This window comes from Clarias gariepinus, chromosome 2 (assembly GCF_024256425.1).
Source record: "Clarias gariepinus isolate MV-2021 ecotype Netherlands chromosome 2, CGAR_prim_01v2, whole genome shotgun sequence".
In the NCBI taxonomy this organism is placed as follows: domain Eukaryota; kingdom Metazoa; phylum Chordata; class Actinopteri; order Siluriformes; family Clariidae; genus Clarias; species Clarias gariepinus.
This window is the reverse complement of record NC_071101.1, coordinates 39,009,941-39,033,984: the sequence shown is the minus strand read 5'-3', so window position 1 is coordinate 39,033,984 and position 24,044 is coordinate 39,009,941. Positions and strand designations below refer to the sequence as shown.

The 24,044-nt window shown below is 37.9% G+C and overlaps 1 protein-coding gene across 1 annotated transcript; it reads left to right on the top strand.

Annotated features, from left to right (window-relative positions):
* The first annotated feature begins 4,457 nt into the window (after positions 1 to 4,457).
* On the top strand, positions 4,458 to 18,278 carry slc22a16 (solute carrier family 22 member 16). The gene is made up of 9 exons (XM_053479561.1): positions 4,458 to 4,541; positions 7,270 to 7,743; positions 8,244 to 8,361; positions 8,704 to 9,018; positions 12,090 to 12,330; positions 13,576 to 13,703; positions 15,074 to 15,183; positions 16,647 to 16,746; positions 16,958 to 18,278. Exons 1-9 carry the CDS (start codon positions 4,492 to 4,494, stop codon positions 17,132 to 17,134), a joined length of 1,713 nt encoding a protein of 570 aa, XP_053335536.1. The 5' UTR covers positions 4,458 to 4,491; the 3' UTR covers positions 17,135 to 18,278.
* The last annotated feature ends 5,766 nt before the right edge of the window (positions 18,279 to 24,044 follow it).

Below are 24,044 nucleotides of genomic sequence, written 5' to 3'. Positions count from 1 at the left end.
GGGCTCAGCAAAACTGGGAAAATAAAAGATTAAATATTGGAAAATTGTCTGATCTGATAAGTTCCGTTCAGATGGTAGCGTCTGAAATTGGCATAATCAATATAAAAGCTTGGATCCCTCCTGCCTTTTATTAAAGGTTCAGGTTGCTGCTGGTGGTGTAATAGCGTTCTTGGGTCCTTCAGTACCAATTAACCATTATTTAAATGCCACAGGATAAAATGCCATGTCAGAAAGCTAAAATTATGTCAACCTGGTTTCTGGAACGTGACAATGAGTTCAGTGTACTCAGATGGCCTCCACCGTCACCAGTTCTCAATCCAACAGAGCACATTTAAAGGATCACATTATTACAAAGAAGTCTTTGTTACAATCATTCAGTTGTTTTTTACTAAGATTCAAGATTCAAATAACTTTATTAATCCCAGAGGGTTCAGTTGAGGTCATGGTTAATCAGTAAATTAATAAAAAATTATGATCTGCCTTTTAATAGTTAATTAAACACTTTGGAATGTGGAATATTGGAACAACACTTTGTTGTTTGGAATATTTATGTGTGTATAAGAGAAACCAAATGATGATGGGTTATGGTCACGTGACTTGATGTGAAGCAGAAGTACAGGGCCTTGCAAAGGTATTCATAGCCCTTGAACTTTTCCACATGTTACAATCACAAACTTTCCAGTTTCCAAAAGTTATTTCACGTGATAGACCAGCACTCCTCTTATGAATACTTTTGCAAGGCACTGTAAGAAAGAACTTATTTTATAATTGCATTCCTAAATATGGGCCATGATCCTTAATGCATCAGTTGTGATGTTCAGATGTACTGTAATATCGCTTTTAATTTTTAAGTTTCACACTATTGCTTTGCCCCAGTAGTATATACATCATGATTTTTTTTTTTAAACAGATGCCATTATATGATTTTTGGATTGCAATTATAATAACACACATTTTACCTACAGTGGAATTCTTAATAAACATAGACATGATTATCCATCAGAATATAGACACTGTGGAGCCCAAAGCTTGATTTTTCTCTCTCTTCGGCCAAAAAAAAAAACATTCCATGCTACAATTAATTAAAAAAAAGATGTCTGGTATTAACAACAACAAAAAAAATGTTAAAAAGGAAAAAAATGAAAAAGGGGTGGAAACTGGCTACTGAGTTGAGATTTGCAGGTGACCCCAAAGAGGAGGTGGGACCGGGTTCTGGGGACACATTACATTTCCCTGGGTTGATAATCAGTGGTGGAACTTTATATGTCTTTATGGGCTTTTTCCACTTTTGCTCTGTATACCCTGGAACCACTGTTTCACATACTGAGGATGAATGAGTATTTAATAAAGTCCTAAATATTAAATATGCTCCAGTTGTGTTCCTAATGCTCCTGATATGCTGTAAGCTATAATGAGAACAAAGTTGAATGGAATTATCACAAAAAAAAAATTCTGTTCCCATGTTTGCACATACTGTACACACACTGTACTCTGATCACCCCTATCAGGAAACCTTGATGTGTGGGAACTCTCCAGCTGGATGACGAGATGAAGGTTTCATACTGTATGCATCCCTGCATTGTATGAGCATGTAGCGAAGAAATAAAAATGCTTTGCCTTCTACTCTAAAGGTTCAAGTTGCAGCACAGGTTCTTTGTAGGGCCATTAACCTCAGCAGGAATGCTTTGATTTAGAACTTGGACTAGGGCCCTGGAACAGGAGTATTTAACATGAAATATCATGTGGGGGACCCAGATTAAGCCTCTTTTTATGAGGTTCATTATTTCTTACCTCAGGCTGGATTTGATTGCATTTCCCTTATTTCAATCCTTCTGTTATAAAGTGCAGCTACAAAAATCCTGCTGATGAAAAAATCACATAAATTTCTAATATAAGTGGAAAGATCAAACGATTTGGTTTAATGCATTCGTTTTTATAGGCAATGATTGAAGTGAATTGGAGCAACAATTGAAATCAGTAATGACTGATTTTAACTTGATTATTTTTAGGGGGAAAAAAGATAGACCACTGAGCTACAGAGCTTCAACACACTGATTAGAAGTCTTCATTCACACCATCAACAATTAACAATAGGCCTATTGAGGATTTTTAATAAAGCTGATCAGAGGCTACATAATCATGTCATTTTGTTTTACAGATTCGGTGTCACAATCAAAAAAAATTTTGCCTCCTAATGAAAATGGCATTGTCTTGCATTATGTAAAAGCTTAAAGTTTATACCTATAATTTCACGTGATCATATAGTAAGCTTATCCACATGTACCGAACATTACAGAACAACTACATTCTATTGACTATTAATGTTCGTGTATAAAAATACCTGTATGGAAAAAAAGTCATTATCTGAATGCATGAATCTCAGCAAATATATTTTTGAGATGTTATAGTGCGGAAAGAGCGAGGTGAAATCCAACCAATGTGCACTGAGGGTACTCAGAGGAGAATGGGCGCATTGATGGCATCATGGACTTAAAGGTCTGCACAGGCATTATGTACAGTATGCAAGCTTGCAGAAACTAGTGAAGAAATTATGCAGTGGAATTTTGAGCAGGATTATGGTCCAAATTAAATGCTTTATTTAATGTTTAATGTTAACAGAATGTTTGTGGTCAAATTAATGGCAGTTGGTTTAACATGTTTTTTTTTTCTCTATAATTAAGTGGAATTAATGCATTGGTAAGGTGGAGCTTATGAGTCCAGATATTTTTGGAGGCCAGTGAAAATGTGACATGATCAAATATTTACACTGTAATTAATAATTAATTCAAACCTGAAATTCTTTTTTGTCCAAACAGCTGTGAGAACATCTATTGTTTTTGTTTACTTAAGATATGATAAGTTTAACAGTAAAATTAGATAACTCCATTTATATTCTTGGGAGAAACCTTTTTAAAACACAATTTTTAGAAGCAGACAAACACACTATGGGAAATTTTGGAAATGCCAGTTAGCCCACTAGCATGTCTTTGGACTGTGGGAGGAAACTGGAGTACGCTGAGGAAACCCACCAAGCATGAGAAGATCATGGAAACTCTACACACAGACCTGAGGCAGGAATCAACCCCCCCCCTTTAACCATTTTAACCAAAACTCACTGACTTTGAGTAGAGAAAAAGCAAATCAAGTTTACTGTGGACAGACTTTGACAAATCAGAATCGGCAAAAATGAAAAAAAAACCTCTGTAGAAAGCTGGGAGGTTTCCGTGGTCTTCTTAATTTCTTGTTTATTAAGTTCCCCTTTTTAACCAGATTCTTTGTGACATTAAATCAGATCACTTCATGTCACTCCCATCTTTCTTATAAACTTTTAGCACAATTACTTTAGGTCTCAAATTTTCCTCTTATTGTCCTGTGGTCCTGTATACTGGAGTATAACAAATAACTAAGTCTACTAATTATCATAAATATGACATTTTAAACAGATTGTAATTACTAGTTCTGATTCTATAATGTGTTAATTATTAAGTGTATAATAAGCTCATTGCATACTTTACTGTCCTACTTATTTCCACTAATCCTGATAGCCCCATCAGCCTTAATCCCACTTCACCTGTGATTATCTTAACAATTCTGATGAGTGCTTATTCATTTGCCGTCACTACAGCACCATGCATGATCCTCAAAAAATGTATCTACCATAAAATTCAGTACCTTGCTATATACTGCACACTATATATGCAGATAATTCTGCGCTGTAAAAACGCATTTCTGGTTAGAAGCTAAGTGTATTTCGTTGCCTTGTACCTACAAGTTGAATCTAATTTAATCTAATCTAAAAAGTGGAAGTCAGTCTGTTCGCCTTTTCCTGCTCCGGGCTTACCTCAGCAGTTCTGAGCAGGCGGTTAGATTTGATTTTGTGCACTTTGTACCTTGAACTTACACGTTGTCTGGATGTCTGGACTAACTTCCTCCTTTTGTCATCCCTACAGTATGTCTCAGCTTCCTTCTGGGCTTACTGCTTTATATGTTGATTTCATTTAGATACCTTATATATAATATATAATTGAAAACCAAAAAAAAAAAAAAGATGTACACCCAAGACTCAGAAAGTGGACTTGGGTAGCTCAGAGGTTATAGCATTGGACTTCTAATCCAACCACCACCAAGTTACCACAGCTGTGCCCTTAAGCAAGGCCCTTCACCCTCAACTGCTCAGATGTATAATAAGATAAAAAGGTTCATGGTGTCTGCCAAATACCCTAAATGTAAAATGAACAAACCAGTGTGTGAGTGTGTGACAATATCCCCAGCTCTTCCCTGATCTTTTTACTCTGGATTAAATGACACTTTAAAATAGCTGATAATGAATAATTACACCCTAGTACTGTACTGTATGTCACTGCGAAGTGCTCGTCTCTCTCGAATGTCCCTCCAGTAACCTCCCCCTCTGAGCTGGGCTGTACTCTGGGGGGCAACATTTAGCCTACAAGAAGTGACCGCTCCAAAAAAAAATCCTCACACAACCTCAACATGAAAAACGGTGTAGAGCAGCTGTTCGACCACCTTGGCCACTTCAACAGGTAGGCTTTGTTTGTTTGCTTATTGGTTTTTCCAAACCTCATGCTGATATATAATACAAGGCAGTGACAGGTTATGTATTTTTACAAAGTTATGCTATCCATTATGGCACATTATCTTATGGTATATGTTTTAATATGGAGACACAGTTTATATCACATGCGTGGTGCAAAATATTAAATTTAGAAAAGAGATATTTTTAGCTAACAGTGTAAACACGGTTATCATCTTCTCAGCCATTGTGTAACTCTTATCTGTGACGAGTGTGTGTGAGTGATAGCGTCCACTTTCAAGCCAGCCTCATGTTTTTTTTTATATATATATATATTTCTGGCTCACATTTGCAAACTATCATCAGACCTAGACACATTTTTAGCAAATTTAACTGTTAGGCTTGAAATTCCATGTTTCACGTAAACATTACGACATCAGTTCAGTATTAATGTTGTTGTCAAGGTTAGTGTTTTTTTGTTTGCTTGTTCTTTTAATTGTCTGTTAATTTGTTTTGCATTGTCTAAGTGTCAGCCAAATTCCGTTTTGGACATGTCTATGTCAAGGATGTACATACCAACAGTTTGGAAACCTGACCATCACAACCATGTGTGTTGTTTTGTTTCCCCATGCTGTTGCAACAAACTTTGAAGCACTTAGTTGTCTAGTATCCAACTTCATGTTTTGATTGCCTTTTACTAAAACTAAGCATTACATTGCATCTGTGTATAAAGTGAGCTCCAAATTGGTGTGAAAAAACTCACATGTCCTGCACAGACCCCTGACATTAACCTTGGAACTGGAACTGGAACTCCGAATTGTTGTTGAACTGGAACTCCTACTCATAGCCTGACATCAGTGCCTGACCTTATTAATGTTCTTGTAGCTAAATAAACAAAACACCTCACAGCAACACTCCAAAATCTACTGCTATTAATACATTAATCCACCGTTCAGAGGAGATGTTCTTGAGCCAGGTGCTCATGGTCAAAGAATCCATTATTTCAGAAGAACAGCAAGCAGAAGAGATCAGTGGCAAACTGTCGTTTGGTCTGATCAGTGAGATCTCAAAATTAAGTTCACACTCCACCAGCATGGCTACTACAGCATTTTGCATTGACATGCCATCCCATCTGGTTTGCACTTAGTGGGAGCGTCATTTGTTTCCAAACAGGACAATGACCCCGGACACACCTCTAGGTTATGTAAGAGCTATTCGTCCAATAAGGAGAGTGACAGAGTGCTGCATCAGATAACCTGCCTTCCACAATCATTCTATAATACATCCAATTGAGATGGTTTGGGATAAGTTGGACCAGAGAATGAAGGTAAAGCAACCAACAAGTACTCGACACCTCTGGGAACTTCTTCAAGATAGTTGGAAAACCAATTTCAGATGACTTCTTCATGAGGCTGACTGATAGAATGCTCAGAGTGTACAAAACTGTCATCAAAGCAAAAAGTGGCTGTTTTAAAGAATCGAAAATATAAACCATATTGTGGGAGCATTTTCTTTTGTTGACTCCATAATTCTGTAATAGTTCTGCCATAATTTCATTGTCTGCAGTATTAATATTCAATGTTGAAAAACAACAAAAATAAACAAAATCCATAAAATAAAATGTATGTCCAAACTTTTGGCTGGTACTGTAACTAGTTTACAGCTCTAGGCTTCATCTCGGGTTCTCTCCATATCCCCATGTGGATTTCCTCCAACTTCTCTGATTTCTTTCTGCCTTCCAAAACCATCAGCAGACAGACTGACTAAGATTTACTGACTCTAGGTCTGTGCACAAAGTGTCCTTGCCTGCCATATACCCTTGGATTCAACATGATCCTACACAACCTCAACCAAGATAAGGTGCTTACTGAAAGTGTGTGTGTGTGAGTGAGTGAGATCAGTACCACATATGAGCAGATAGGATGTCCAGTTGATTAAGCCATCTGTGCCTCTTGAAGGAACCAGTCATATTTGGGCCACGTATCTTTTACAGTAAACACAGCCTTTAAGTTTTATTTTCTATTAGCTGCCCAATTTAGGTTTGAGTGCTGAATTCTGAATGCTGTTGTGTAGAGGAGAACGTTGACCTTACAGTAGGTCAGTGCCATTGGTGTATCAGGAACCTCAGAGGTCATTGAAACAGTACCTAACCCTAAACCTAGGCCTATATTTGACTGGTCATGGTATTTTTGAAGGATTGGTGACATTCCCTGATAATCACTTACTGTTACGTCCTACATTAATTTGTTTTGGAAGGAACTTTGACTCTTTGTTTCCTTTTTTTAAAATAAGCTTTTTAACTAATAATGTAGGTTTCAGTGGTACTGTACTGTAACTCAGCTGTTTAGGGCTTTGGGTTACCGTGAGTGACGAGTGGGTTACTGTATCATGGCTGACCCTACACTCTGACCCCTGTTTCCTATCAAGCTGGCATTTGTGAAGATAAGAGTTTCATTACAGTATACTGTGTGTACTCTATATGTAACAAATAGGGGCTTCTTCTACTTACCCACCTAAATTGTACTCACAATATAAGGTTATCTATAAAAATTATTTATATTTAGACTTTTGTCAAAAGTAAGATACACATGAACCTTGTATTGCAACTGGGATGCATTAATGGTATTGCGTGAGATCATTATATAATGTTTTGATTTTTAAACATAAAAAAATGCATTTTTGCTAAAGATTATCCATAAGAAGAGACATTGTACTGACACTACATCCTCACTCACTAGGTTTCAAGCCTGCGTCTACTTCGCGGCAGTTTTCCAAGCCATATCATGTGGGGTTCACTACCTGGCCTCTGTTTTCTTGGTGGAGACACCAAAGTTTCTTTGCGATGCTCCCTGGAACATCACTGATGTCCTGTACAGAAACCACTCAGCAAGCTCCCTGGATGACATCTGGCCTTTTTACACTCCCGGACATGGGCCAGTGGTGGTGCGGACAGTTAACGGAGAGCAGTGGGAACTTGGACCCTGTCGCAAAATGTTGCGTCACTTCACCCAAGACTTTCAATACGAGTTTAGCGGCAATAAATCATTAGAGTCGTGTAGTGGTTATGTGTTCGATCACAGCCAGGTGGAACAGAGCATTGTGACAGAATGGGACTTGGTGTGTGAGAAGGAATGGCTTGGCAAGCTTACACAGCCCACCTTTATGCTGGGAGTCTTGATCGGGGCACTGCTGTTTGGAGACATCGCTGACAGGTACGCTTAAAATCTGCATGTCAGTTTGTCTCTCAGAAAAAAAAGTGTTGGGGACTAGATGTAAACTGTGTAGGCGGGGTTACACCATACATATGCCATAGTAATTCGGCTGTGTGCACCACTGGGGTCTACATATACATACATGCATACATATATGGGGGGAGGGGCGTATGTACAATTTGTACAGTTTTGCAGAAATGCAATACAGCGGGTAGCATTGCTGCCTGGCCTCCCAGGTATCATGCTTCAAACCTATGCTTAGATTATTGTCTGGTGCAAAGTTTTGCATGTACACGTTCTCCAAGAGAGGGTGAACTGGCTACTAAATGTTCCATCGAGAATGTATTCCTGGTTTGTGACCAGCGTTCCCAGGATAGACTCCAGATCCAGTATCCAGGATATAGCTGTATTCATTGCAGTTGCCTGATGAGAAGTCATCAGGGTCGTTAAGTGCTGTTCATAATAACACAATGTTCTCTGTTTTCTTCGTCTTTCTCCAGGGTTGGCAGACGTCCCATTCTTATGGTGACCAGTGTTTGTCAGTTTGTATTCGGCATCACCGTGGCGTTTACAGGAAACTTTTATATCTTCATGCTGACTCGTTTCCTCCTCGCCATGGTATGATTTTTATAATGAAACCCTGTTTTTCTTAAAATAAAGCAAAGTTTATTCTTTTATAAAGCCAATTTATTCTTTTGTTGCTTGTATAAATATCCTATATAAAAAAAACAGCATGTTGATTTCTGATTAAAAAAAATAGTTTAAGCAAAGACATCAGCAAGTGGCTGGGAAAACTGGTTTGGAATGCCCATTTCTGTCAGTCATGACGAGTAAATATGAATATTGTGATTGAGATTTGGCTCAACTAAGTAGAATGGAGATTTATTCCTCATTTTTATGCTTTGCGATACCTTACCTCTTTATCATCTTCCCCATTCTTTTATCTCCCTATGTTGACAGGTGTCAAGCGGCTATCTAGTTGTGGTGTTTGTGTACGTTACAGAGTTCACAGGCAGCAAAGTGAGGACGTGGACGTCCATGCACGTGCACGCAGCATTTGCAATAGGCGTCATGGTGGTCGCACTGGTGGGTTACCTGGTCAGAGTCTGGTGGCTCTACCAGATCATCCTCACCCTCAGCACCTGTCCTTTTCTCCTGTACTGCTGGAAGTTCCCTGAGACACCCTTCTACCTGATGGCCAAAGGACGGCACCAGGAAGTCCAGGAGCTCTTGGATACCATGGCTCGCTGGAATGGAACGGAGCCCAGCCTAAAGGTACAAGGAAATGTGGTTACCTGTACTGTGGGTATAAGTCATTTCTTTTGTTATTAATGGGAATCCTTTTTTTTTTTTACCAGGAAAGAAAGTATAAATATATAAATGAATGAATGAATAAACAATTAATTGATTGTAGTCCGATGCTTTATAAGCTCATGAAACCTTGTAGGAAATAGAGAAAGGGTCCGTCCACATGCCATCCGGCACATCGGACGATGGATACTCCCCACCCTGGAGATATATCCATGTCTGTGGCAGTTACTTACGGGGTCGGATTGCAAGCTCGATGCCTGATTGTATCTGAGCACTTGGTGGTGTAGGACCTCGCTCAAAGGTCCAACAGTGGCAGCGCAGCAGCTAAGGGCTGAAACTGGGGACCTCCTGATCAGAAGTCCAACACCTTAACCACCAAGCTACCTCTGCCCCCATTGTAAGCATTACCAGAGATAAAATGTTTTAGGCCAACTTATTAAAGGTTTTCAGCACATTATATTTTTATTTGAATGGTTGGTTTAGACAAAGAGGAGTGAACACTACAAAAGTTTTTTTTTTTACCAAATACATCACAGAATGAATGTTGTATAACTTTCAGCATTGGTGATTTTTGTGGATAAGGAAGTGACACCTTACAACAATGCAAGTAGACAGTCTGCGCTGCTTGTAGTTTTATTTTAAGGTAGCTGTGCTGCTTTTCCTTCCTTCCTGGCTAAAAATAAATCTTTGATTAACTTTGTTAAAAATGTTTCAGGTTTCAGCTTTTATTAGTCAGCGCTGTAGTGCTTGCCAATATGTCTTGAAATTAAAAAATATAAATAACCCAGAGAAATGCTTTTTTTCCCACACAAAGGCAGATGAAAAAGGAATAACTGAGAGATTATTAAGTTACTGAAGCTAGTAGAAGGTAGGCCCTGGAGATGATGGATATGATCCATGGCTTGTTGAAAGCAACAAGATTGACGAGTAGCATTTTTAGCTACTTCGTACTATTAATGATGGCATTGCTGGTAGCATTACCTGGGTACAACAAGAAAGGTTACTAGATACATTTTTGTGTATCCTATATATTTTTTCACTTGCTAAGACATCATTTTTGTAGTGTGATGATGTCAGTGTTTTCTAAAAGACGAATGTAAAATAATATGAATATAAGTGTGTTGCCTGATCCAAAGGCAAAAAAAAAAGACAGATAACAGTGAAGAAACGATCTTGTTGTACAGCCAACCCTATCACTTTACCCCAGAGCAGTGGTGGAATTCAGTGTCCTGGTAGGAGCAGGCCTGACATCTGCTTTTTGGGTTAGTGCTTATGGTATTTTTGCAACTAGATAGCACACCAGTGGTGTCACTAGGGTGGGTCTCCTTAGTATGGTAACACCCGGTCCCCCTTAACCTCAACGCTTGTAGCGCATGCAGATGTACCCACATTATTAGCTGTGTACTAATAATGTGTATATAAATATTTGATCTGATAAACATCTCTGATAAAATGCCAGGTTTATTTACAATGTAAAAAGAAGAAAAAAATAGACCAAGATGAATAATTTCAAAACTTTTTCCACCTTTAATGTGACCTGTACCCTAAAAATAAAAACCTAATTTGGTTGCATAAGTGTGCACACCATTTCATAACTGAGGCTTATGTGGCTATGTTCAGAATTAAACAATCACATTCAAACTCACGTAATAATTGGAGTCAGTTCAGATCTGTCATCATTTAAAGTTCCTCCAATAAACTCCAAATAAAGTTCAGCTGTTCTAGTAGGCTTTTCCTGGCATATTCTTAGTCACAGCTTCCAGCAAAACCCATGGTCCACGGAGAGCTTCCAAAGTGTCAGAGGAATCACATTGTTAAAAGGTATTAGTCAGCACAAGGCTACAAAAAATTTCCAAGCATTAGATATATCATGGAACACAGTGAAGGCATTCATCATCAAGTGGAGAAAATCCAAGTCTTCCAAACACACATGGGAAAATGTGTTATGGTTTGATGGAACCAAGGTTGCCCAAAATTCCAAAAGGAATGCTTGGCACAAAAACAACACTGCACATCATTAGAGGAAAACCATACCTACAGTGAAGCATGGTGGTGATGGTGATGATGGTGATGCCACCAAAATGCCATCAAAATGCTCCAACTCCAAGGTGATGCCACCATCATGCTTTATACCTTGGAGTTTATTAAATATTGCCAAGTAAAGATGTGCCATGCTGATAGACTCATACCCAAAGACTGCGAGTGCTGTAATAAAATCAAAGGGTCCATCACCCTTATGCAACCACATTATTTTAGTTTTTCATTTTGATTTCTCTACTTGTATACTTATATTGTTCAGGTTATAGGTCACATTTAAGGTGGAAAAAGTTCTAATATGATATATCTCGGTCTAATGTTTTAACATCACAAAAACCTGTCATTTAATAGGGGTGTGTAGACTTTTTATATCCACTGTACAGTACCTAATGAAGTGGATGCCAATTTTTGTGTCACCCAATCCAATAGTGTCACATGGTTCAACCCCAAAGTGTTGCCACCTCTACTGTATGTTCTTTCTCAGTCATTCAACTCATCTGAAATATGGAATAACAATGATTATTCGCATGTTTATTGACTTGCATTCTCTCATATGGGTAAAAAAAAAAGGCCATTCATATTTAATGTCTATGAGTGACATTAATAGTATCAGTATTTATACAATGTTTATTTGCATTAGTAGTCCAACGAGCAACTGGAGGAAAACCCAAATGTACCACTTTTTACTATCAAAGTGTTTTGGTTTAAATGAACGTCTCATTTACAAATTAGGGAATTCATACTGGACTTTTGTAACATTCAGAGCATGACAAAGAGGACTTTATCTATACTGTTTATATACATGTGCATGTATGTTATATACTATTTAGAGGATTGTTCTACAGTGTAACGTCTCAAAATGTTTTTTACATTCATTACTACAAATTAGATTTTAAAATGTCGTTGAGCTTATACTATTTCATGATCTCATGGTTTCTGTGTTAATATTTACAATAACAATATACAGCATCTAGATTTCTGCTCTCTTTGTGCTGTAGGTGTCAGAGCTGATGGACGAACCTGGGAACACACTGCTGAAGAACAGACAGCAGCATGACGGCAGGCTGGAGGAACCAGAGAAAAAGCTGAGCATCCTGGACATGTTCGGAAGCTGGAAAATGGTCGGGCGCAGTGCCACATGCTGGGCGATCTGGTTTATCGGCGCACTTGGTTACTATGTGTTCAGCCTGGGCTCAGTCAACCTGGGAGGAAATCAGTACATCAACCTCTTCCTGGCTGGTAATGAGTGTTTGTGGGTGTGTGTTTAAGATAAAGAAATCATCATTAAGGATGGTTCTCAATATGGTTATAAACAACCACATTACACACCATACCGAGAGTTTACAGGCTTCGTGTTTGCTATTTACAGTATACACACCAATTTTGGGTGGCTCATAAATAATGAAACAAATGGTTGACGATGAATTGCATGTCCAGGTGGGGTCTGTTTCCTCATTACAACACAAGGTCCAAAGATGTGTCTGTACAATTGAAAAAGGCCAGCATTAGCATACCACATCATCATCAAGCATGATGGAGACAGTGTTATGGCATAAACGCGTATCACTGCCAGTTGATTCGAGTGACCGGTGTTTATTGATGACCTGACTGCTGATAAAAGTAGGAGGAGGATTTCTGAAGTGTATAATAGCTCTATACTCTGTGCTTAGACTAAGCCATATTCTGCAGAACTGATAGAATGGCACTTCATATTGCAGATAATTAAAGGCCCAAAACATACAGTGGAAGCTACCCAAGGCAAAGAAATTGGATCTTCTTTACTAGCCAAGTCGGTCACCTGATCCTGACCCAATACAATTCATTAATTGAAGACAATAGTAAAGGCAGAATGACCCACAAAGAAGCAGCATCTGGAAACAGCTGCAGTAAACACCTGGAAAGGCATCTTGAAGGAGAAAACTTGGTTATGTACATAACATATGTACAGAACATATTGTTCAAGACTTCTAGCATCAGTCATTTACCGCAAATAATTTTCATCCAAGTACTAAAGCTTGTATTACATCCAAACACTGTGTTTAAAATGCAATCCTTACGTTTGTATGTTAGATTGTTACATTGCCCCCAGATTGTGTGTGTATGACAATGGCTGTAATCCCTAAATGGCTAATGTCACACTTAAAAGCTTGGAATTTGCTTAAATCTTCAGCAACAACCACAAAAAAAAAAAGCTAAGCAAAACAAAACAGAAATCAAAAATTTATGTTCCTGACTATATAAGCATTTGCTGTAAGAAACATAAATAAAAGCCTGTATAACATTCATTGAGGTAATGCTTTAAATTAAAATAAGGAAAGTGAAAATGTTACATCGTGTTTAAAAATAGATGTCTAAATAGGTGGTAAGTTCAGGAATAAATTAGTAAGATGCTTTGGAAGGCAAATAAATTAGTAGGATGTTCCGTTTGTGAACATTGAGAACCTCAGCACTAAACTGACACTGGTGATTGATTGGTTATGACAGGTGCTGTTGAACTGCCATCCTACTTACTTGGCTGCTTTGCCATGGACCGGGTCGGGAGGAAAATGACATGCGCCCCAGCGCTGCTGCTGGGTGGAGTTGCCTGTATGCTCATCATCGCAGTGCCTCAGGTACGAATACTGAGTACTACTGAGTTTTTGAGAGGTACTTGCTTAATTAAATTATCTGTAAATGAACTTGTTTCTTCTTGATCTCCCTTTTTAATTGTATATCAAGTGGGAAACTACATTCAGGAATCCTAAAAAATAAAATTCTATAAAAAATTAAAGTTAATTTAACTCTTTGCAGTTCCAGTAAAAACCCACACCTTCATATACTGTACATACACACACCCTCAGAAGACTTACACAGCTGGTAAATTTTTATCCAAAAAGTTCTTACACTGGAAACTTCAACTACTTCTACTATTATTAATAAAATATACTGTATAACTTTTTAAATGTATACATAAGTGTATAAAGACTATAGGATAATACCTAACAATTATAAATGCTTCTATATTTAAGTTTTTAGCATCATTTCCAATTCCAGTCATTTTCTGGACGCGGAATGGACCCTGATCTCTGGATTATTACGGATGGTTGGTTTGTGTGTGTTTAGTGTGTTAAAGGCCCACTCAGGGGAAATGTGATGACTGTCACAGACTATGTATTGTGCCTTATGTAAAAATATTGTATTAAAACATTCTAAAATGATATACAAATTTGTTAAAACTTTATAAAATTATATAAAAATATTTTTATACATTTCACCCTCATACCATAAAAACGACTGTGTATTTGAATTATAATTCAATTTTCTATATACACATTTTGCCCAGTGCCTGAAATGCTATATAAACGGTGGCCTGCTGCCTGAGTTGGTCTGCTGCCTGGTCTGGCTTAAAAATAGACCTGTAAGGCGTGAGTGGGTGTAAGGTAGCAGATTTGTATATTAGGCGGTGGGGATGGTGGAGTTTTAAATCGTTAATACATGGTGTAGTGTAATAGAGTGTCATATAGCACTGCTGAGTAGATACTGACTAGACTGTGCAGTATAGTGTGACACTTCTCAATTCTCAGTCATCGTTATCAGCCTGAATATTGAGAACTTTGGGATGAATACTTTGGCTATAACTGTTTAGTGTTTGCCTTTAAGGCCAACTTTCAGCAAGTCTGCACAACAGCTGTGCACTGAAATAACCTCTCCCTCTCTCTCTCTCTCTCTCTCTCTCTCTCTCATTCTTTCTTTCTCCCACTCTCGTTTCAACTCGTATTCGCAATATTTTGAGTGAAATTCTGAAATATTGCTAGAACTTAATTCTGTATAAGCTATAGCAGGAACAGGAATCGTTCCTTCATTGATGTTTGTGCGAAGTCATGTACAACGACTTTGACCAGGATCAATGCCCACGAGGAGTGTCTTTTAGCAGATTATGCACAAAACCTGTATGTTCAAATTCATAATTTTTTTTCCTATTGCTTCTCTTATTTTGCTGCAGGACTTTGAGGTTTTAGCTGTTGTTCTGAGTATGACAGGGAAGTTTGCCATTGCCATAGCGTTTGGCCTCATTTACTTGTACACATGTGAGCTGTACCCAACAATCATCAGGTGAGTAAATATGTGTAGAGCAATAGCGAGCTGTGGCTTTTAGACTTGGGCTTTCAGTGAGTTCCAAAAAACTGTGAGCAAAAAAAAAAAAAAAAGCAGCAAAGAAAAAAGGCACCACTATTGAACTTTCATAGGGTATAAGCCTATAGCCTCTATTCATAGGTGGATTATAGTCCAAAGAATATACAAACAAACAAACAAACAAACAAACACATTCAGAAAAAAACGCAAACTACTAAACTAACAAACTATTTAAAATGCACATCACAGAACATAACTGCAAAACAGTTACACAATAGGTTTATTAACAACAATATAATGTGCGTATTGGGGCTGATTAATAAATCCAACAACATGTCCTTTTATTTCAGAACCTATTGATGTTTGAATTTAATGTTTAATAAATCTAAAAAGAATCCATACATTTCCATTCTCACATCTCATAACGTCTTACATTAAATACAGCCATCATTGAATCAGATATCCAGATACAACTCCTTATTAGTGGATTTTGCTCATAAGGATGCATTTATGACTGAATGGACACATCACTGTGTTTGCTAAAGAAAAGTAGTTTAACATGACACTAATAGATCGCCACATTTCTAACAAGTGTTTGTCAAAAAATTGTTCTCTTAGAGCTGCCCGCATCATCAACTTTGACAGGGTGAAAAATAAAAATGTAGTCACATGTACAGTAAGGGGTAAAAGGCCACAAAGTTCCAAAGCACATATAATGTAAAAAAATATCCATTTTATTTCAAATACTCATTACTAACTATTCCAGTCAGCCCCTAGGATACATTTCTGTATCTATGCCCAAGCAGATCCACATGTGCAATGCCAAACAAGAGCTTGAGGGGGTAAAACTCACAATTAGGAGTCTGTTTGTGCGTTGACAGATCTGGGTTGAGAAGATGCCGAGTGAATATTAATTACCTCAAAGCTCAGAAATTTCAGAAGGCAAATTAATTTCCATGTGGCTTCACTACAAAATCCCAACTGTTCAGATTTTCACTCCCAAAGTGAAAGTATTGCAGTATGTAGCTGTATACTCTGCCTCATTTATTCTAGTTGCCTTTAGAACCAGGTGCCCTGGACTCAACTCAGACCCTAGAGCTCTGGACCTGAATAAAAATTTCAAAAGGTTTGATCAACAAGGTCTGATTTTTGTGTTAGAATTCAGCTTTCTATATACTGAATGCAGTCATTGTAAATCTATAAAAAAAAAAAAAAAGCTATTCCTGTAACTACTATTCCAGTTTCGGTAACCACGTTTAACATGTGGACAATTTAAACTTTGATGTCTGTGCATATTTCCTTATATTTGTGTAGAATACAAACAATCTTTCATGATTTTTTTTAATGAATCTTCATTTGCAGGATGCCGGGCTGTAAAGTGGAGTGTAGAGTAAAGTGCTATATTACGTGTGAAATATAAAGGAGTACTGGTGTGTCCGCAGGTCACTTGCGGTAGGAAGTGGTAGCATGTCATGTCGGATCGGAAGTGTTGTGGCTCCCTTCTGCGTTTACCTCGCAGATATCTGGATCTATCTTCCTCAGGTGAGTATAAGCCTGACTTGATACTGATTACAGAAAAATACCAGCTGCATCCTACTTAAAAAAAACTATGTTATCTTTAACATCAAAACTTGTCATAATGTATCCCAAACATAATATAGGATTGATCTGTATCTATGATTACCCACCAAAAATTTATATTTGTGTTTTAAAGAAATATTTAACATCATGTCTGTTTATCTCGGTTATGTAGCTCATCGTTGGTATCCTGTCTTTCATTGTTGGGGTTTTGACCTTCTTCCTGCCTGAGACACTGGGGGAGCCGCTCACCTCCACCTTGGAGCAGGCAGAAGCTCTGGGTACGAAGTCCAGCAAGAAAACAACAACAGACAATGAGATACAAATGAACCTGACTGACAGCAAAGCCTGAGTCGAAAGTGACTGAAGTCATCGAGATATTGCCTTCAGCTCCGGACTGCCGGGTGCTTGTTCTACACAAGATCTTTTATGGGGATTTTATAGCAATAGATTTGTTTAGGAAGACTATCGGAGTCAACTGTGGTAAATTGTGTAAATTACCGTGATGGACGTCTTTTGTTTTGTTTAATGTTTTGACCTCAGGTTTTGAAGTGGCATGGTGGATATGAGAGATACTTTCGTTTTTTAGTGGTCCATAGTTCTTTATTTTCCACTAAAAGAAAAGGGTGGCCAATGTCGTAGGGCGTGGCTCTTCCTTGCACTGGGTTAAGACCAAACTTAACTTAAAAGATGGTGAGATAACTGTAGTCCGAGGAGGAGACGTGAAAAATTGGATTAGACTAGACAGAGTGTGTAACCAAGATAAAAAGACGTGGTAACATGATATGCTGCTCCGTTTTTAAATGATTTTTTTTTCAATCAAAACTTTTACAAGTTAGGTACTTTAAGATGAAGCAAGGTATAAGAAGCTTAGCTCTAAAATTTAAGTTACACTAGCTACTGTAGTTTAGCCTCCAATGTTCTTTCCGTACAAAAGAAATGAAACTGCAGATTAATACCCCTGCTGTCCTAAGACTAACCAGGGCTGCCAGTCAAACATTTTCTAAACCATTTTAAAGTATATTTCATAGCTGCGAGGTCACAGGCAATCAGATGAGTTCACAACTCAGTTCGACAGTAGCATACGCGAGCGGTCCTAACTGGAGCTAACACGTCTAAAATTAAGACAGCCGCACATATGTCACTGTGTACAAGATTTTAACTAGCTATTAGCAAAATTTTATTACAATGTCCATAGATAGTTATTTTAAGATAGATAAAGATAGAAATGCAAAGATAGATGTTTTTCTCTTTTTTTTTTGGCTAAAGAACTTCATTTCAGTGCCTTGCACATGCCCTGGATGGACCAAAGAGTCTGTGACTGGACGAAGGTGCATAAAGGTTTCTTTAAACACTTCATGTTTTCATACCAAAACACTGATAACAGGCTATAATGAAAAAAATAAATCACTGGATTATTGTTACATTTCAGACACCATGAAGTGATGATGCATATGTTATTCAGATGTACTTTTTTTTTTTTTAAAGCTGCTGGCTTTTTTAGGTGTTTTTTTTTTTAGTACAATGAAATTATTTAAAGTGTAAGAATTATTTGAATCCTGAATCTTTCTTTTTGTTTGTCTTTTATTATGGTTATTTAACATATGACATATATCACAGATGATATTACTGTAGTAGAAATGTATTTTGATTTTATATATATATTTCAAATAAATATATATATATATATAAAAGCTATATATACAGGTGAAACTCGAAAAATTATTGAATTGGATTTTGGATTTATTGGATTTGGGTTTTTTATTAGCTGTAAGCCATAATCACCTCAGTTATGACTAATCATATCATTCATATCAATAATTATTATAATTACAGCAATATCCTTAGTCAAAAGTCAAAAATGCATATTACTGCTGCTCATTATGTAACTGAAGTCCATTACTACATACTTCGAAATTTTTCAGCTGTCTGTGGCTTAAGGATGTATTTCTGTCTAATGTGACTTTGCTGTAGTAGGAAAAAGTTATTCAGCATCAGCCCATCTGATGTCATTTACACGTTCATTAACTTTATGTAGCTGGCATGGGATTTTGCTGAAATGTGTGTGTGGGTGTGTCATTGACATAGCAGTGGTTAGAAGCCATCTTCCTTTGCATAACTTAACTCTGTCAAGTTCTTTTAGACTGACTGACTTTACTCAGAATCTTATGGAAGCTTCAGATATCTTCATGCCTCTAGGATTGTGACAACCTTGACCCAGATAAAGTATCCAATCTTGTGTACGAATGGTCAGCAGTTAATGCCAAAGATTGAGGCTAAAGTCTTCTATTGATGAATTAAAATAAAATCTTAAAGCCACACTAAGTCTGGACACGTTGGATCATTGCTCACACCTCAGACCACTTGGCTGAATGAATGTTAGCCAAATGCTGAGTGTCAGTAATATTGACAGGCATGTGCCCTGGAGTTCTGGTTCAAGGCTAAGTTTTAAGGCCAAGCCACGCCCTTGAGAGTACAAAAAGAAAGAAGTAACAATAAGGAGCCCAACTGAAAACTTTGCCAACTTTTATGGCACCAAGGCCAATGTGGCTGGATGGTTAAATATTTGCTGCCAAAGAAACACAAACACAACTTTGATTTATTCAAAGTAAAAGCCGTCATGATTGATTCCACAGGATTGAACTACTTCGGGAGCAACGACAATCAGCTGCCAGCTCGGAAAGATGATGAGGATGACGTATATGGCAGCACTGAATGGGAACCCGGGACAGATTCATCACTGGGTGTACAGTAAATGTACAATAACACTACAAGTGTTCTAATATATGGTTATTTCAAAATTAGTTTTTGAAAAAGCATTAATAAAGAAGTCATTCTAGATTTTCCATCTACGATCTAGGGTTTCCTCTTGGTTCTCTCCAACGTTCCAAAATATTTTATTTGACTAAAGTAAATTTAATTTCATTTGTATTTTGCACTTTTAACAATGGACATAAAAGTCATAAAACTTTAATGAGATCTCATCCAGGCTGAATTCTTCCTGTTTGCCTCCACGACTGCCTTATATCTTCGTGTTCTAGATTAAACAAGGTGCTAGAGATTTTAATCCATACTGACATGATTTGCTGGCTGCACATGTATCATGTAGGGAACATCTGAGTACAGTGAACTCATTGCATGTTCAAGAAACCAGTTTCACAAAACTTTAGCTATGTGTCTTGGTGCATTATCCCTCTGGACATAAAAGGATAGACATAGTCAGCAACAAAACTGATTCGGTAAGGGGATGCAAAGTGTAGCCTCGGATTTCTGTCGTTAGTGGACAGGAGTGGAACCTGGTGTGGTCTTCTGCTGCTGTAGCCCATCTGCTTCAAGATTTAACGTTTTGTGCGCTTAGAAAGGTTCTTCAGTGTCGCTTGGATGTAATGAGATGTTTAAATTACTGTTGCCTTTCTATCAGGTCGAACCAGTCTGGCCATTCTCCTCTGACCTCTGGCATCAACAGGACATTTTTCAACAGCTCTCTGGATATTATGTTTCTCTTTTTCTAGACCATTCTCTATAAACCCTAGAGATGGTTATGGAAATCCAAGTAGATCAGCAGTTTCGGAAATACTCAGACCAGCCCGTCTGGCACCAACAACCATGCCACGTTCAAAGTCACTTAAATAACCTCTCGTCCTCATTCTGATGCTCTGGTTGAAAGTCAGCAGGTTGTCCTAAATACATGCATACATACAGTATATACGCACACGAAGGATTACATATTGCTCCTTTAAAGCTCTTTTTTTTTACACATAAATACATTACAATACAAATACAAATAATATTCCACTTCCATGGTTATTCCCACATAATGAGGAACAGCTGATCCAGAGAGGGACAGACAACCTGAGCCGGCACACCAACAGTCAGAGACACATGCTTTAAACTTGTTGAGCAAACCACAGACCATAATTGGACTAACACTTAGGACACTGTGTGTATGTGTGTGACTATGTATGTGAGCAAGAGCGCTGTCTCTGTTACACAGAGTCTATAGCCTTAAATAGAGCACAGTTGCTCAGGCAAGGAGAAGGCAACAGTGCTTAAAGGCTTGAGTTGATTCGAGGAATGAGGGGAAAAATGGGTTGTTACCAAGTTTTATGTATTTCCTCATGCTATTAACACCCTATAAAAGTGAAGAGTTTTGCTATGAAAGTAATTTGAATTGTTCTCTTTGGACCTTCTGCAAAACAACTTGCCTCAAGTGACTAGTGTGAAGGAAAAAGCATTATGTTGGACAGCGGCGCCCCCAGATGTATACTTGGAGCAATTCTCAAAGTTAAAACCCAATAAAATATACACTTAATGACCAAACATTTGTGGACACCTGAGCATCACTACTATATATGGATGTTTAGCAAACTGATGCCACAAAGTATTAGCAAATATTTGTAGCTGTATGCTGTAGGATTACAATTTCCATTCACTGGAGTTTAGGGGCCCAATCATGTTCTAGCAAGACAATAGACCTGTGCACAAAGCAAACTTACTTACTCACCTTCTATACCGCTTTATCCTGTATTCAGGGTCGCGGGGGACCTAGAGTCTATCACAGGAGGCTTAGGGCACGAGGCGGGGTACACCCTGGACAGGTGGCCAATCCATTGCAGGGCACACACACACACACACACTACAGGTAATTTGGGAACGCCAATTATTGGAATGTGAGAGGAAACCGGAATACCCAGAGGAAACCCACCAAGCACGGGGAGAACATGCAAACTCCATGCACACAGAGACGGGAATCGAGCTCGGACCCTGGAGGTGCAAGGCGACAGTGGTAACCCACTACACCCCCGTGCTAAAACGAACTCAGTAGAGACAAAATTGGAATGGAGAAACTCAATGGATCAAGACCTTAGCCCTATTGGATTAACTGGAACACCTACTGTTCTCTGTGATCTCCCCATCCAACATAAGTGCTGGAACTCAAGAATGGTCTTGTGGTTAAACGAACACCCAGCGCCATGCTTCAAAATCTAGTGGAAAGCCTTCCCAGAAGAATGGAGGTTATTCTAATAGCAAAGGAAGGGGGACAAATCTGGAAAGCAATGTTTACTAAGGACATACAGTATGAGTATGTCGGTTGGTGTGCACATACTTTTTGCCATAGTGTAGCACAAGTGTAGCTAATTTTTGAAAGTCAATAAGAAACAGGATTTATTTGGAGATTAAACCACGTCTGTCCAGATGCAAAGTTCATGTAATTGTACACAAATTACAGAACAGTAATAATGTCAGTATAATTATATACATGAACAAGTAATAATTAATGAATGCTCATGGCTCAGCAAGTGCGATTTAGCATTACTGATCAGTACGTTGTGAGTTTTAATCCCAGCACTGCCAAGCTACTGAACTTGATTCTCATCAGGGACATGACCTTGCTGATAAAAGTAAGTGCATTCCTATAGAGAAATCTGCCATTATTTCAATGTTAAGCTTCCCCTCATGACTCAGAGATCAGTGACATCCAACAAGTAGCTGCTTGACTATTATGAAATGTATGTACAGTATCTCACAAAAGCAAGTACACACCTTACATTTCAGCAACCATTTTATTATATGTTCTTAAGGGACAATACTATAGAAATTTAACTTATAGATATAATTTAGTGTAGTCAATGTTCAACTTGTATAGCAGTACTGATTTACTATCCTCTAACAATAACTCAACATGCAGACTAAATCACTGGTCATGTCAAAGTGAAGATGTTTTGTTTGTCTGAGCATCGTTGTTATTTAGCACGGCCTTAATCCTCCTGAGCGTGGACTTCACCAGAGCTGCACATGTTGTTGCTGGGATCCTCTTCCACTGCTCCATAATGATATCACGGAGCTGCTGGATGTTAGACACACCTCCGCTTGTGGACGCACTGCAGGTGCTTAATAGGGTTCAGGTCTGGAGACATACAAGTCCACTAATTTCCTTTGTCCACTAATTTCATAGTATTGTCCTTTAAGAAGATATACCAAAATATTTGCTGAAATTAGTGGGGTGCACTAGCTTTTGTGAGTGTGTGTGTATATATACAGTAATCTCAATTTTCATTATTAAAAAAAAAAATAATAATAATAATATTTCTCTTTCTCTATAAATTCTAAAGAACATTCCATCCAGGGTTCAGATTTGGATTCTGCAGTCATGACTCGATTTCTCCAGCCTACATACAGTACAGTAGATTCAGCCTCCAGCCAAATAATTTTGTTTCCAACTAAGAGAAATGGTCAATGCAACCCACCTTAAAAAAAAAACAACAACACATGAAACACAGAGACGCTCTTTAGCTATAATCATCAAAATACCCAACATCTAGATTATGGACAAGAAAGTCACTGTTAAATCAACAAATTCTAAAAATGACATTTTATTTTAGGACCTGTGCCAGAAAATTGATTTATACTGTACATTTACTTTACCATTTTGAAGAGTGGTAAACGTAGCTGCTCAGTCTTTTTAACATATCTGCAATTACACACCCTATGTTTATCATCGTAGCTATTAAATACAAAATGTAATTCCGCTCGGTTTTCCTGAGAATTGTATAAAAAATGCATTTGTATTACATGTTGCTGTAGAATAAATTAATTTATAGCACACTTTAATACTACATACAATACATACACATTAACACCCTGCCGGCACGAGCATGAACGTTGAATACAACAAGACTTGGGCAAGTACTTTTACAAATATTACAATATCATGACAATATTCCACTTACAGTAGGTTGTGTTTCAAAATGCCATTGTTAAAATTCAATCGAGTTTAAACGGAGCCGTTGCAGACCAGAGGGATCAAGTCGACACCATCGTAGACTTCAGGAACAGAATTTAACATACTGTACAAGCCATTTTGTCATTATGCAATTTCCTTCTCTAAAACAGCAAATCGTAAGGAATAAAGAGCTGATTATGAAAAGAAACAGACAGAAGCGGATCTGCTGTTTAAGGAAAGACAATCACTAGCCTAATTAGCTTGTTATCTAATTAGCAAATCAAAAAGATTTATAACTACAAGATTTATAAATACAAAATGATTGTACAAATTATCTTGCATGAACACGTTCTTCCCGCCATATATGCCACTTTTGTGATACACACTGAGTCATAAGGGGAAGTCGCCAAGGTAGCACTGAACGCATCGTATCAAATGAGGTTTAAGTGTTAAAACTTTGAGTTATGCACTTGGGAAACAAATGTTCCACTTTCAAGGCCATACACAGAGTAAAGAAATGTTTCAGGGTACATTACAT